The 12965-nt window shown below is 39.0% G+C and overlaps 1 protein-coding gene across 2 annotated transcripts in view; it reads right to left on the reverse strand.

Moving 5' to 3' along the window:
* Window positions 1-12965, reverse strand: part of traf3ip1 (TNF receptor-associated factor 3 interacting protein 1) — a 179013-nt gene that overhangs the window by 132633 nt on the left and 33415 nt on the right. Inside the window, exons 1-3 of one of the 2 annotated variants that reach the window (XM_060827534.1) lie at window positions 9814-9876; window positions 8410-8571; window positions 6336-6485 (exon numbers count right to left, since the gene is read on the reverse strand). In XM_060827534.1, the coding sequence (XP_060683517.1) occupies window positions 6336-6485; window positions 8410-8571; window positions 9814-9816 (315 nt within the window). In that variant the 5' untranslated portion in view covers window positions 9817-9876. Of the gene's footprint in view, window positions 1-6335; window positions 6486-8409; window positions 8572-9813; window positions 9877-12965 lie in introns of those variants that run through there. The other variant, XM_060827533.1, reaches the window with a different exon arrangement.

Here is a 12965-nt window from a genome sequence, read left to right on the forward strand (position 1 = left end):
CTACTTCAACGAGGAAAAGTTTCAGAACAAATCTCAAAACAGGACACTTGATCAATACCAAATATTACTGGTTTACTAAAAACCAAAAAAACTATGGATGCTGAAAATCAGAAACAAAAACACAAAAATTGTTCTGAGGGAGGGTTTCTCGACCCAAAATGCTAACTTTGATTTCTCTCCAGAGATGCTGTTAGACTTGTTGAGCTTTTCCAGCAAATTCTCTTTTTTAGTACTGATTTAATATTTATCTGAGTTATAAGAAAGGCAGCAGTGTTACAGAAAAACAGAATACATAACAAAAGACACAGCAAGACAAGTTTAACAATCACATTAAGCTGTGAATCCACCTTCACCTTTCTTTCCTTATTGACATGCAAGTAAATAATCTGGATAAATAATCTGGGCACATGAAGAAGCAGAAAAGGAGAAACAAGCCAAGAATACCACAAATCATAGGACCACACATAAATTTCAGGATAACCCCATAATCTCAATAACCTACATTGGTCCTTTGGTCAAACAATGACTCCAATTTAAATACCGCATCTTCCTGTCCAGATCTCTCCATAACCTCACCTCTTCCCATTTCTGTCACCTGCTTCAGCTCTGCATGTTCCATGAGAACATGCCTTTTACACATCCCCAATTTCCTTCACACCACCACTGGTGGCCACACTTTTGGCTATCTACACCCCAAACTCTGGAGGGCAGACCATAACAATGAACAATAAACATACAACATCACAAGGAATGCATGCAAATGTCAAATTTTCCAAATATGTCTCATTATCATTTTACTTTCGGATTTCATGTTTGTCTGTATGCAAACTGTTATGACTCACTGGAAGCACCATAAATTAAGCTCCACTATTCCTGGAGTTACACCAAATTTTAACATTCTTTTTAAAACTCCACATAGTACCCCAATTTATTTGAATTTCAGACTAAGGTTGATAGAAAGCACAGACCAGGATTCCGTACTAAACAAGAATTATTATTTATTATAAGTAGTTAGACTACAGCTATAGACAAACAGATATAAACCATCGGTTATAACACTACTGACTGAAATGCTAATCCGTATATAAACTTCCCCTACAGACAGAAAAACACATAGGAAAAATAGATTATTGAGAGAGGTAGAGAAAAAAAATCCTTCTTTGGCTAGTTGGGCCTTTGATATTTTGTTGTCTTTCTCGAAATGCTTCCACTAGCTTGAAAGAGGCACTGAATGGATGGTTCACTTATATAATGCCTCTATTTATCAATTCAAAAGTCACAGCTCACAGCAACTGCTGTAGGAAAGGAACTGGTTTCCTTCAAGTTTAAACTGAGTTTTTTTTTGTTGAAGAGACCGGGAGCCTCTGCTGGGGAGAACAATTGCAAACATTTTGTTTTCTCTGTCTCTGTAACTTGTTTCCAGTTCCAACCTACTCAGTTGGCTGAGAACCAATCAATCAGTTTCATCTGCAAACAAATCCTTAGCTCTGGATCATTTGCACATTGTAGGAATCCACATTCACAAAAACAGAGTTCACAATAAGTACCAACTGAAGTTATGCACCCACCTTAGTAATTTCCTGTTTTTATCAACTATTCCTGCTCATTTCAGTCCACAGTTTTTGAACAGAAAAATAAAAATCGTCCTCATAACAAGAACTCATTAAATTTCACCACAGCTATTTAAAACTATTTAAAGTCGTAGATGACAAGGGGTTTGCTACCTTGGTAGTTACAGGTAAAATTCTGCTTTCTTTCTATGCAGTGAGAAAAAGAAACATGCAACATCTATAAGATGACACAACTGGAGATAATGCAGGAAGAAAACAACATGAACATTACATCATCATATGGAAGGTCCAGAAACAATAAAATAAAAGCTTTATGCAAGTCGCACTGTTGAGAATCTGTTAATAAAGTTAATTTCTTATTTGCAAAATGCACAATAGGGTAATTAAAGACAGAAAATGCTGGAGAAACTCAACAGACCTATAAAGAGAGAAAGATAATTAACATTTCAAGCACAATGTGACTCTTCTTCAGAATAAGAGCTTTCAATTTCTGTATAAGAGCCATATCAAACTCAAAAAATTTACTGTTTCTCTCTCTATGATGCTGTTAGACTTGCTGAGTTTCTCCAGCATTTTCAGTTTTTCTTCCAGATGTCTATAATCACGGTATTTTGTTTTTATACAACTTGCGACATTGCAAACTGCAAAACATCAAATAGACAGTAAAATGATTTCAGTTGGTTAACAGCTAGACAACAGCTGTAACCCAACACAGAAACATGTGAAACAGTACATTTTGGAAAAGCACGATGAACTGAATTAGTTTTTAAATGGCACAATATTTACAAGAATAGAGGTAGAAAGTCATTTGACCCAACCACCAGTCCCCAGTTCAGATAAATGGGGTGAGTTAGTGGCAGGAAGGGTATACAGTAGTAAATACGTTGGCCAAGTCCAAAAATTATAGATGATATGAAGGAGTGATCAACCAACATTGTGGAGGCCACATGTAACAAACACAGAAAAAATTGAAAGAGATAAAGAAAGGAAGGTGGAAGATTGAGGTTTGATGGTGAAAACTTTTTCTAAAAATGTATTATTTCATGGGAAGTGAACGGTGCTGACAACAGTCTCTAATTTTCCTTGAACAGGGTGGTTTGCTGAGCCATTTCAGAGAGCTATTAAGAGTCACGGTGGCACAGTGGTTAGCACTGCTGCCTCACAGCGCCAGAGACCCGGGTTCAATTCCCGCCTCAGGCGACTGACTGTGTGGAGTTTGTACGTTCTCCCTGTGTCTGCGTGGGTTTCCTCCGGGTGCTCTGGTTTCCTCCCACAGTCCAAAGATGTGCGGGGTCAGGTGAATTGGCCATGCTAAATTGTCCGTAGTGTTAGGTAGGGGGTAAATGTAGGAGTATGGGTGGGTTGCGCTTCGGCGGGTCGGTGTGGACTTGTTGGGCCGAAGGCCTGTTTCCACACTGTAAGTAATCTAATCTAATCAAATCAAAACAGATTACTCTGTGTCTGAAGTCATATCTAGGCTAGCAGACTTCCCTCCCAAGTGGACGTTGTTAAAATACCGTTACTTTCTAGTGTATAACAATGTCCACACTGCCAGTGAAAGCTTTATTTCCATTAATCACATTCCATAAAACTCAAAACCCATAATTACTCGTTCTCCCCATTTATGCAACAAAATCATACTAAATTAACCCTTAATTAATATATCTATCACTTGTTATCCATTCCAAAATGTCTCAGGCATTCTTTCAGGCCATGTTAAACAACAACAGATATCTTTAAAAACACAATTTAAAAAACTAAATTATAACACACTATTTTCCTTTTTTCTTTGCATTTTGAAGCTCCAAGCATCTTTTACCAACAGTATACCTGTATCCAATAGTTTTTTTGAACTTGTGTCTTTCTTTGTAAAACAATCAAGTAGCTGACTGCTACAATCTACCCATTTCAAGTTGAAAATTAAAGAAGTAATTGGTTAGATTTAAATTAGAATTCTGCAAGCCATTTCGAGCATTTAAATACAGGAAGGATATTAAGGGTATTGCTGGGTAATGGTAGTGCCTCTACCTTTAGCCTTGAAGGCCTGGGTTCAAGTCCTACCTGTTCCAAAAGTGTGCATCTGACAAGTTGATTCAAAATATCTATTGAAAGGAATCAAAAACCATGAAAAGTTTGCAGCAGAAACTCATTTGAACTACACATGGTCAGGAAGGAGAGATCACATGTGCAGTGTTATGCAGCCAAAGTAATTATACAATTTGGGTAATCTGAAGGTAGCATAGAAATTTGGGAAGAGGTAATTTTTTGGTTCATGGTTTGTAAGATGTTTTTTCCAGGAGGAAATGAAGCCCAGGATCAGGGGTCCAGCACAAAAGGAAGACTGAACCACAGGAAAACTGCAAGTTCATTGAATAAAAACTGAAATACTGCAGATGCTATAAATCAGAAACAAAAACAGAGGTTGTTGGAAAAGCTCAGCAGGTTTCGCAGCATCTGTGAAGAGAAATCAAAGTTAACATTTTGGGTCTGGTGACCCTTCCTTGAAACTGATGGTAGCTAGGAAAATGTTGTTTTTTTATGCAGAAAGTAAGGTGCAGAAAGGGGTATGGAGTAAACAATAGGAGTTCATGGAATGTCTAAGAGATGGTTTTTTGAAGCAGCTTGTGGTACAGCCCTTAGGAACACTTGGAGGTGCATTGTAAAATAGGGCTGAGTCAGCACGGCTTCATCAAGCAGTGGTCATGTCTGAAAAGTCTGTCAGAATTCTTTGTGTAACTTACTCATTAATGTCCTCAAAGTAGAGTCAGTGAATGTGATCCATTTGGATTTCTAGAAGGCCTTTAAAAGGTGCTATACAGGAAGCTTCTAAGTAAGAACCCAAGGTATTAGGAACAAGGTACTGGCACAGATCGAGAATTTCCTGACTGACAGAAAACAGAATGGGGATAAAGGGCTCCTTTTCAGGATGGCAGCCAGTGAATAGTGGAGTTCCACAAGGGTTAATTGTTGGTACCACACCCATTCACATTATACATTGATAATCTAGACAAAGGAACTGAGGGTACTATTGCTACGTTTGCAGGTGACAAAACATAGGTGAGGGTCAGACAGTGTTCAAAAAGCCGGAAGGCTACAGAAGGACTTGGATAGGCTATGAGGATGTGCAAAAAAGTGGCAGATGGAATACAAGGTGGATAAGTGTGACATTATGCACTTTGGTAGGAAGAACAGAGCGGTAGACTACTTTGTAAATGGAGAAAGGCTTTGGAAATCTGAAGCACAAATGGTGTTAGGAAACCTAGTTCATGATTCAGGATTCTCTTAAGATTAACATTGCAGTTCGGAAGGTAAAATGCGATGAATTTCAAGGGAGCTGGAATCCATGAGCAGGAATGTACTGCTGAGGCTGTATAAGGCTCTGGTAAAACTGCATTTGGAATATTGTGAGCAGTTTTAAGCCCCGTAACAAAGGATGTGCTTACTTTGGAAGGGATCAAGAGTAGATTCACAAGAATGATCCCAGAGATGAAGGACTTGTCATAAGAAGAGATGTTGAGGACTCAGGCTCTGTACTCAATGGAACTTAAAAAGATGAGAGGGGATTTTGTTGAAACTTGCAGAATACTAAGAGGTCTAGATAGGGTGGACTTGGAGATAATGTTTCCACAAGGAGACAAGCCCTGAGGGCACAGCCTCAGAGTGAAGAAACAAGACTTTGGAACTGAGATGAGGAGAAATTCCTTCAGCACGAGGGTGGTGAATCTGTGGAATGTATTGCTGCAGTGGGCTGTGGATGCTCAGTTTCTTCTGGGAAGATGGCAGGAGAGTGTTGTTGAGAAACACATCAGCAATGGTTCAATGACAGAGCAGACTCAATAGGGTAATAGGCATAAATCTGCTCCTGTATCCTATGGTCTTAGTACAAAGGAAGAAACTGCTAATAATGAAGAATCTTTCCACTGATTACAGGATTGACAATAAAGGATCAAGAATGGAATTAAGAATGTAAGACAAAGTTTTAAAAAAACATTTCATCTCTGGAGTTTGTGGCTTTGAGATAGAAACTTTACATTGGAAAGAAAACTACGCAAGTATTTTGGCAATGATGCAATGAAAATAGGGAATAGGCACAGAAATGGCATTAAAGTGGATAGCTTCAGGGGACGAGAAGAGGTGAAAATGGGCGCGGTGTCCCAAATCATCTCCGGTGCACTAACCATGATTTTCAGTTTATATGCACTCTCAGTGTGGAAACCCCTTATTTTTACAAGATTCCTGACAGAAACATGGAGATAGGTAAAACTCCAATCATTACTTATATTCTTCTTTGTAAACCATGGTCCATATCTTCCAAGATATAATAAAATCCTTAATCTATTAAGCAGCATTGAAGATGTGATGAACGCTGAGTTGAGCGAAAAAACAAGTAATATGGTTGATTGGCAATATCCAGTGCAAGATTAAATAAAATACATTATTTACAGAGAGCTATGAAGCAGGAGGAAAAAGCAAACTTAGGCTAAAAAAGTCAGTTTAAACATCAAGATGTTTATTAAAAAGACAGAACTAGTAACACTTTGAACAATTCAGATAATGTGCATAAACAGACCCGCGTTAAAAGGCATGGATTTTTGCTCTGTTTGAGGTCCATTGGAATCAAACTCAATTTCACTTTTGGCTCAAATAAATAAGATACACAAGTAATCTCTTCTACAAAGTGGATATTAGGTGGAAGCAAAAATTTAATTAATGCTGTATACTGTCTATGGGTTATTGTGAAAAACTGCACATTCAACAGGTTACCTCTTGTTCTTTGTCCTTCTGCCTCTTTCGCTCATCATCTTTTTTTTCTCTGTTTTCTTTGCCCTGTGATTTGGAACTGGATAGTGCTTTTGATTTAAGATCTACCTTTTCACCAGCAAGGACCTTCCTCACAGATTCATCACTGGAAAACTGGAGAACAGAAAATTAAATGCATCAATATTTCTCTTAATTCTGCTTCACTATGCAAACCTAACTGCACAGATTAGATTGGATTACTTACAGTGTGGAAACAGGTCCTTTGGCCCAACAAGTCCACACTGACCCTCTGAAGAGCAACTCACTCAGACCCATTCCCCTACATTTACCCCTTCACCTAATACTACAGGCAATTTAGCATGGGCAATTCACCTAACCTGCACATTTTTGCACTGTGGGAGGAAACCGGAGCACCTGGAGGAAATCCAAGCTTGGAGAGGAAACATTTCTTGATGGCAATGTGTTTGCATTCCATTGGAAATGCATGTCCAATGTATTTTGCCAATGTGTTCTCTCTCCCCACAAAGGCAGTGGTACAGGCAAGATCAAAGGTGTTGAACATAACTGGCATCTTACTAAAGTATTATTTCACTACAAAATTCCAAAAACAAATTGGAGCAGTTACATCAAATGTGACACTATTAATTCTTTAAGAAACCACCAGGATGTAGTAAGCAAATTGAGAACTAAAAACGAATGCAGGAAATAATCAGCAGATCTAGCAACATCCATGGTTAGAAAAACCAACTTATTCACTTAGCCCACCATGTCCCATTTTTTTCACACAATCTTCCTCTTTTTGCCTCATTAGTTATGTTACCAATCTTGTTGGCACCTATCTCATAGAATCATAGGGCAAGAGAAGTACAAGTGTTCACTGCTGCCAGGACTTTGCAATATTCACACCACATTTAAACCCTAACTCCAAAGTAATTCAGAGTCCGCAAGTCAGGAACTGCAATTCACAGCTCAGTCCTCATAGAACTGCCTGAGAAAGGCTAGAGACCGCATTTCACCCAAATGGATCTTGAGGTAATAGAAAGAAGGGCAGGGTGATTCACTGCAGACTGGCAAAGGAGGTCATATTACTGCATGCATTATGTCCACTTCACCTGCTCTCATGCACCTGATCTTTCCAGACTGAATCACAGAAATGTTACAATGTGGAAGGAGACCAGATGGCCCATTGTGCCTGCTCCGGCTCAAGAAATGAGCATCATTATCGAGTACCAATCTCTTGCTCTTTGCTTATAATGTTGCACACTATTTTTATACAAATAATCATTCAATGCCCTCTTGAATGCCTCAATCAAATCTACCTCCACCATATTACCAGGCAGTGCATCCCATGCCCTATCTGCTTAGTGAAAAACATTTTCCTCACTTCACTTTAGTTTCTTTTGCAAATCACTTTAAATCTATGCCATCTTGTTTTTGCTCCTTTTAAGGGAACAGCTTCTCCTTACCAAATTCTATCTAGCATGCTTTATGAGTTTGAAAATCTCCTGGCCACCTTCTCATCAAGAAGAGCACTCCCAATTTCAATCGATCCTAATGGATGAAGATCCTGATCTCTGCAACCATTCATGTAAATCACTTTTGCACATTCCCCAACATGTTCACATTCTTCCTATAATATAGACAATACTCCAGCTGAGATATAACAAGTGTCTTTTACAAGTTCACATCACCACCTTGCTTTTATACTCTCAACCCTTATTAATAAAGCTGAGGACACTATACGCTTTACTTAATGCTATCTCTACCTGTCCTGCCACCTTCAATGATCTGTGCACAGTTACAGCTCCATCTGCTCTTGCCGCCCCCTTGAAATTGTACCCCCATTTTATATTGTCTTTCAATATTCTTCCTCACAAAATGCATCATTTCACACTTCTCTACAATGGAACTCCTCTGCGACTTATCTTGATTTTATCTTTCTGGAGTTCTACACTGTTCTCCTCACAGACACAGATACCCCTTCCCGTCTTGCAGAGTACCTAAAATAGGAGTGCATACCTATCCAAATTTTGGTTCTTTCACATACTCAGGTTGTTTCCTCCCAAAGATAATTTACCTTATTAAGACAACATTTTGCAATAGTTTGCAAGAGTTCATTCGTTTTCTCAGGTTCATGACCAGCCACTACACGGGCAGGTTTCACAGACAAAGAATCACCAGAAACCATCATCACGACATCAATAGCCTTCTGCAGGAATGTGATTTTAGCATCCTTATCCTGACAAGAAAATAAAGGAAAATAAGTTAGCTAGCAATCTGAAATGATGATTTCTAATTTATATTATTTGTACCCTGCACATTAAAATAACTACTTTGCATTTATGTAGTGCATTTTACAGCATGTAAAATTTAACACTAATAATTTTCATACAGCAACTAAAATAAATAAACCATTTTTTGATGGCATTAGTGAGAGATAAATGAAAGCTAGGATGCAAAAAAAACACTCTTCTTTTCATATTGTGATTTTCTTTTATGTGAATCTTCTCAAACAAAGTGATTAAGCTCAATTCAATGTTTTGTGCAAAAGTATTCCTCCAATTAAGCATACTTCTTCATTACTGGACTGAAATATCAGCCTAAATTGTATGCTCAAATCTTTGTGTACAATCTATTCAAAGTCATGGTATCACTAAGTCAAGACTGCATTTAGGTTAAATTAGTAACTGTCTGGAAGCAAAACATTCTTGAATATATGGAATTTTTAATTCAAAAACTTAACTTAAGGACCAAAACCAAACCTGAAGTCCAGGTTTAAAGAGGAAAAAGGAATCAAAATTGCACAAGTTAAAGAGGGAACAAAAGAAGAAGAAGAAACATTTTAAAATAAGTGTGATTTCAAGATCAATAATGTGAAAGAACAGAAAAGTGTACGAGTTAGGATATCAGAAGCTCTGAGGGAACAAAGGAGGAAAAATCAGAGGAACAATAACCACAAAGTGCAAGACAGAAGAACTGAAATTATGGGCTGTATTTTAGCCTTGGACATGGTATTAGCCATTACAATAACATAACAAAAATAGGAGGTACGCCCAGTATCGAGAAGGTTCTAGCTCTTTCAGTTCCCACAAAGTCAGAAGTGACAACACCAGGTTATAGTCCAACAGGCTTGTTTGAGATCGCAAGCTTTCAGGGCGCCTTTGCTTCATCAAGTGAAGCGTCGATTCACCTGATGAAGGAACAGCGCTCCAAAAGCTTGTGATTTCAAAAAACATTTGTTGGACTATAACTTGGCATAGTGTGACTCCTGATCTTGTCCATCCCAATTCAACACCAGCACTTCCACATCATCAGTTCCCACAGGCAGAGGTGGTTTGAGCCACTTTGGGAAACTGCTAGAAACAACAATGGAAATTAATTTTTCACGTTTGGAGTTAAATGTCCAAAGTAAATATTGTTCCATTAAACTTTTCTAATACTGTCAGACGCTACTATAAATTAGAAATAACAACTGTCTCACCATAAATAAACAGATATACGGAGGAACCTCGATTATCCGAATATTGGATTATCCAAAGGAGATCTTGAGGCCCCAAAAGAAACATTATATCAAAGGTGTGTTTCCAACACTGATCGTGTCTTTTGTTTACAAAGATTAAAAACAAACATGGCTTTACTGAAATGCTGCTGAGAACAGTCCTGGACATCGACGGGAGTCCAGACATCATCTCCAAATGACTGACCTCCCGCCTTCGCTCTTTCCCTCCACTCTTTCCCTAGACTTCTACACAGATGTGTACCCTAAACCCCCTCTTCCCCAGATAATCTCTCCAACATTGTCCCATACAGGGCAAAGTTGGAGTAAAAAGGTGTGTGTGTGTGTGTGTGTGTGTGTGTAAAATATATATATACACACACACACACATATGCGCGTGCTATTTGGAGACTCACCCCCAAAAGGCGGCAGCATCATCTCCAGTAGACTTGTTGCATGTGGTCAGTCTGGCTGCCCCCGAGAGGGGGTGGGGGTGGACAGGTGGGCAGTGTTGTACAGGGTTGGGGGGATAGGCGGGGGGCGGTGTTGAACAGGGTTAGGGGGAGGATGGGAGGAGGGGGTGGTGGTGGGCATGAGGCGGTGTTGGACAAGGTGGGGTCAGGCGGGGGACAGTGTGGGATGGGATTTGGGAGTGGGAGGGAGCTGTGTTGGACAGGGGTTTGGGAGGGCAGGTGGATGGCAATGCTGGATGGGTTTGAGAGCAGATGGGGGCCAGCTGCCTCGTCTCTTCAACGGGAAGCGGACCTCACAGAAAACTCCAAGCCCCAGAGGAAAGGCATTGAATGAATTAACTGAATAGTGCCCACCTATCTCGTTTGGATAATCGAGGTTCTTCTGCACTTGAATATAATAAAGTTGACCCTGTAACCAGTTGTTAGAAGAGATGCAACCAATTTGTTTGTTTAGTTATATTCTCGCTACATCTTGTTTGAAATCATTACACTGTTCCTATGTAATGAGATACTCAGTCTAGAATGATTTGCTTAGTTGACTAAACAGATGGTGTGCATTTCAAAATAATACCAAGAAGGTCGTGTTCAATTCCCACTTTAGCCAAGGAATAATTTGAGGCCCATTGCCTCACTTTGTCCCATATTAAAATCACAACGCAAGCTTTAGTTAAGTGACTTTCAAATCATAAATCATTTTTCCATGGAGAAAGGGATCCTAGCTAATCTGATTATAGCCACAATACACATTTCCACCTACTCTCAAAAACATTCATCCCCTTTCTTAACAATAATCTATCCACCTTTGCCTTTAAAAATGTTCAAAGGCTCTGCTTCCACATTTTTAGAGAGTCACGACAGTGAGAAAAGGACTTCACCTCATCTCCATTTTAAATGGTCCACCAACAATGAAACCCTTAGTTTTAGGTGAGAAACATCCTCTCCACATTTATCTTGTCATGACTCAGGAGGATCTTGTATATTTCAATTAAGTCATGTCTTACTCTTCTAAATCACCAGATACAACATTCTCTGTCTAACCTTTCCTCACAGGACAACCTCTGCATTCCTGGTATTAGTCTGTCAAAATTTTTGTAAGCTGCTATTCTTCCAAAAAAGGTTAGTTTCTTAAGACATGTGCTGGATTCTGTAGGACGAAGAGTATCGTTTGTTCATCACAGAACTGTTACAAATATATTCAGAATATCAGGACTAACCAACCTCCTCCTCCCTCTCACATTAAAAACTCATTTATGTATGGACAAGTAAACATACATTTGGATTCACATTGTCCTAACTGCATGCTACTTGTAGATAGATATGTGTAGGCCATACAGCCCTTTGAGCCTCTTCCAAGATTCAAAATGATCATGACCATCCTACAACGCAATTCCATTTAGCTATCTGGCTCTATCTTCCTTGATAGCTCAAGGCAATAAAAATATGCAGAATTGTATTATTTTATTATTTTAACAGGCTAGTTTTTGCCACTCATCAATTATTTTCGACTTAAGAAAATATAAAGCATGTTAATTCTGCCTGTCCTCAAAGATTTAACCTCTATGACCAAGCATCGTTATTATGCATTGTTCCCCTCTCAAACCCAATATATTCTACTCCTTGTGGGAGGCCCAAATTGAACTCCAGATGAGATTGACAAACTGAAGCTGGACTGGAGACAAAGCCAACATTCCATTAGCTTTTCTGATTCATTCATGTACTTGTATACTTTGTGCATGGATTCCAAATTCCTTTTGTTTCTTCACAGTTTTTAACTTCTCAACGTTTAGAAAATTTTATGATTTACTGTTCTTAGTTCCAAAGGAACTTAGCCATATCAAACCTCCATTCAATCGACCTTAAACGCCTTTGAAACATCCTGCTTTTACACCTCTCCTTATTCAGTGCCATCTATAAATATGGATATTCAACTCTTTATGACTTCAAAGTCATTAATAACACTGGTGAAAAGTTGTGTCCTTGGCATAGATTCTGAGGGAAACCACTTTCCCGCATCCTGCCAATTGCACATGTCCATCATCCACACACTGTTTGCTAACTTCAAAACAATTTCTAAACACTTTAAAGGGTCATTCATCTCCAATTCATTATGCTCTAATTTTTCAAAGCATTTTGTGTTTGGAATACAAATGAGGAGATCAGGTTTACAGTGTTATAGCCATGCTTCTTCCCATGCAGCTACCCACTGGGAATGCAAGATTTGTGAATTCTCTCTCATCAATTATACTACGCTAGGGACAGTCTAGGGTGTCATGGTAGTGATACACTGCTACTTCAAGGTCCTAGTAACTTAGATTTGATTCCATTCTCTTAGGTAACTGTTGTGTGGAACTTGCACATTCTCCCCATGTCAGCGTGGGTTTCCTCCAGGTGCTCCAGTTTCCTCCCACAGCCCAAAGATGTGCAGGCAGGTGGATTGGCCATGCTAATTTGCCTGATAGTGTCCAGAGATGTGCAGGCTAGATGGATTAGCCATGGTAACTGTGGGGTTATAAGGATTGTGTGGGCGTGGGTGGGATGCTCTTTAGAGGATCAGTGCAGACTTTATGGGTCAAATGGTCTCTTTCTACACTGTTGGGATTCTATCATGCTCTGATTTTTAAAAATGATTTCATCTAAACAGTCTAGCATATAAACTCTGTGCAT

This window comes from Hemiscyllium ocellatum, chromosome 7 (genome assembly GCF_020745735.1).
Source record: "Hemiscyllium ocellatum isolate sHemOce1 chromosome 7, sHemOce1.pat.X.cur, whole genome shotgun sequence".
Taxonomy (NCBI): Eukaryota; Metazoa; Chordata; class Chondrichthyes; order Orectolobiformes; family Hemiscylliidae; genus Hemiscyllium; species Hemiscyllium ocellatum.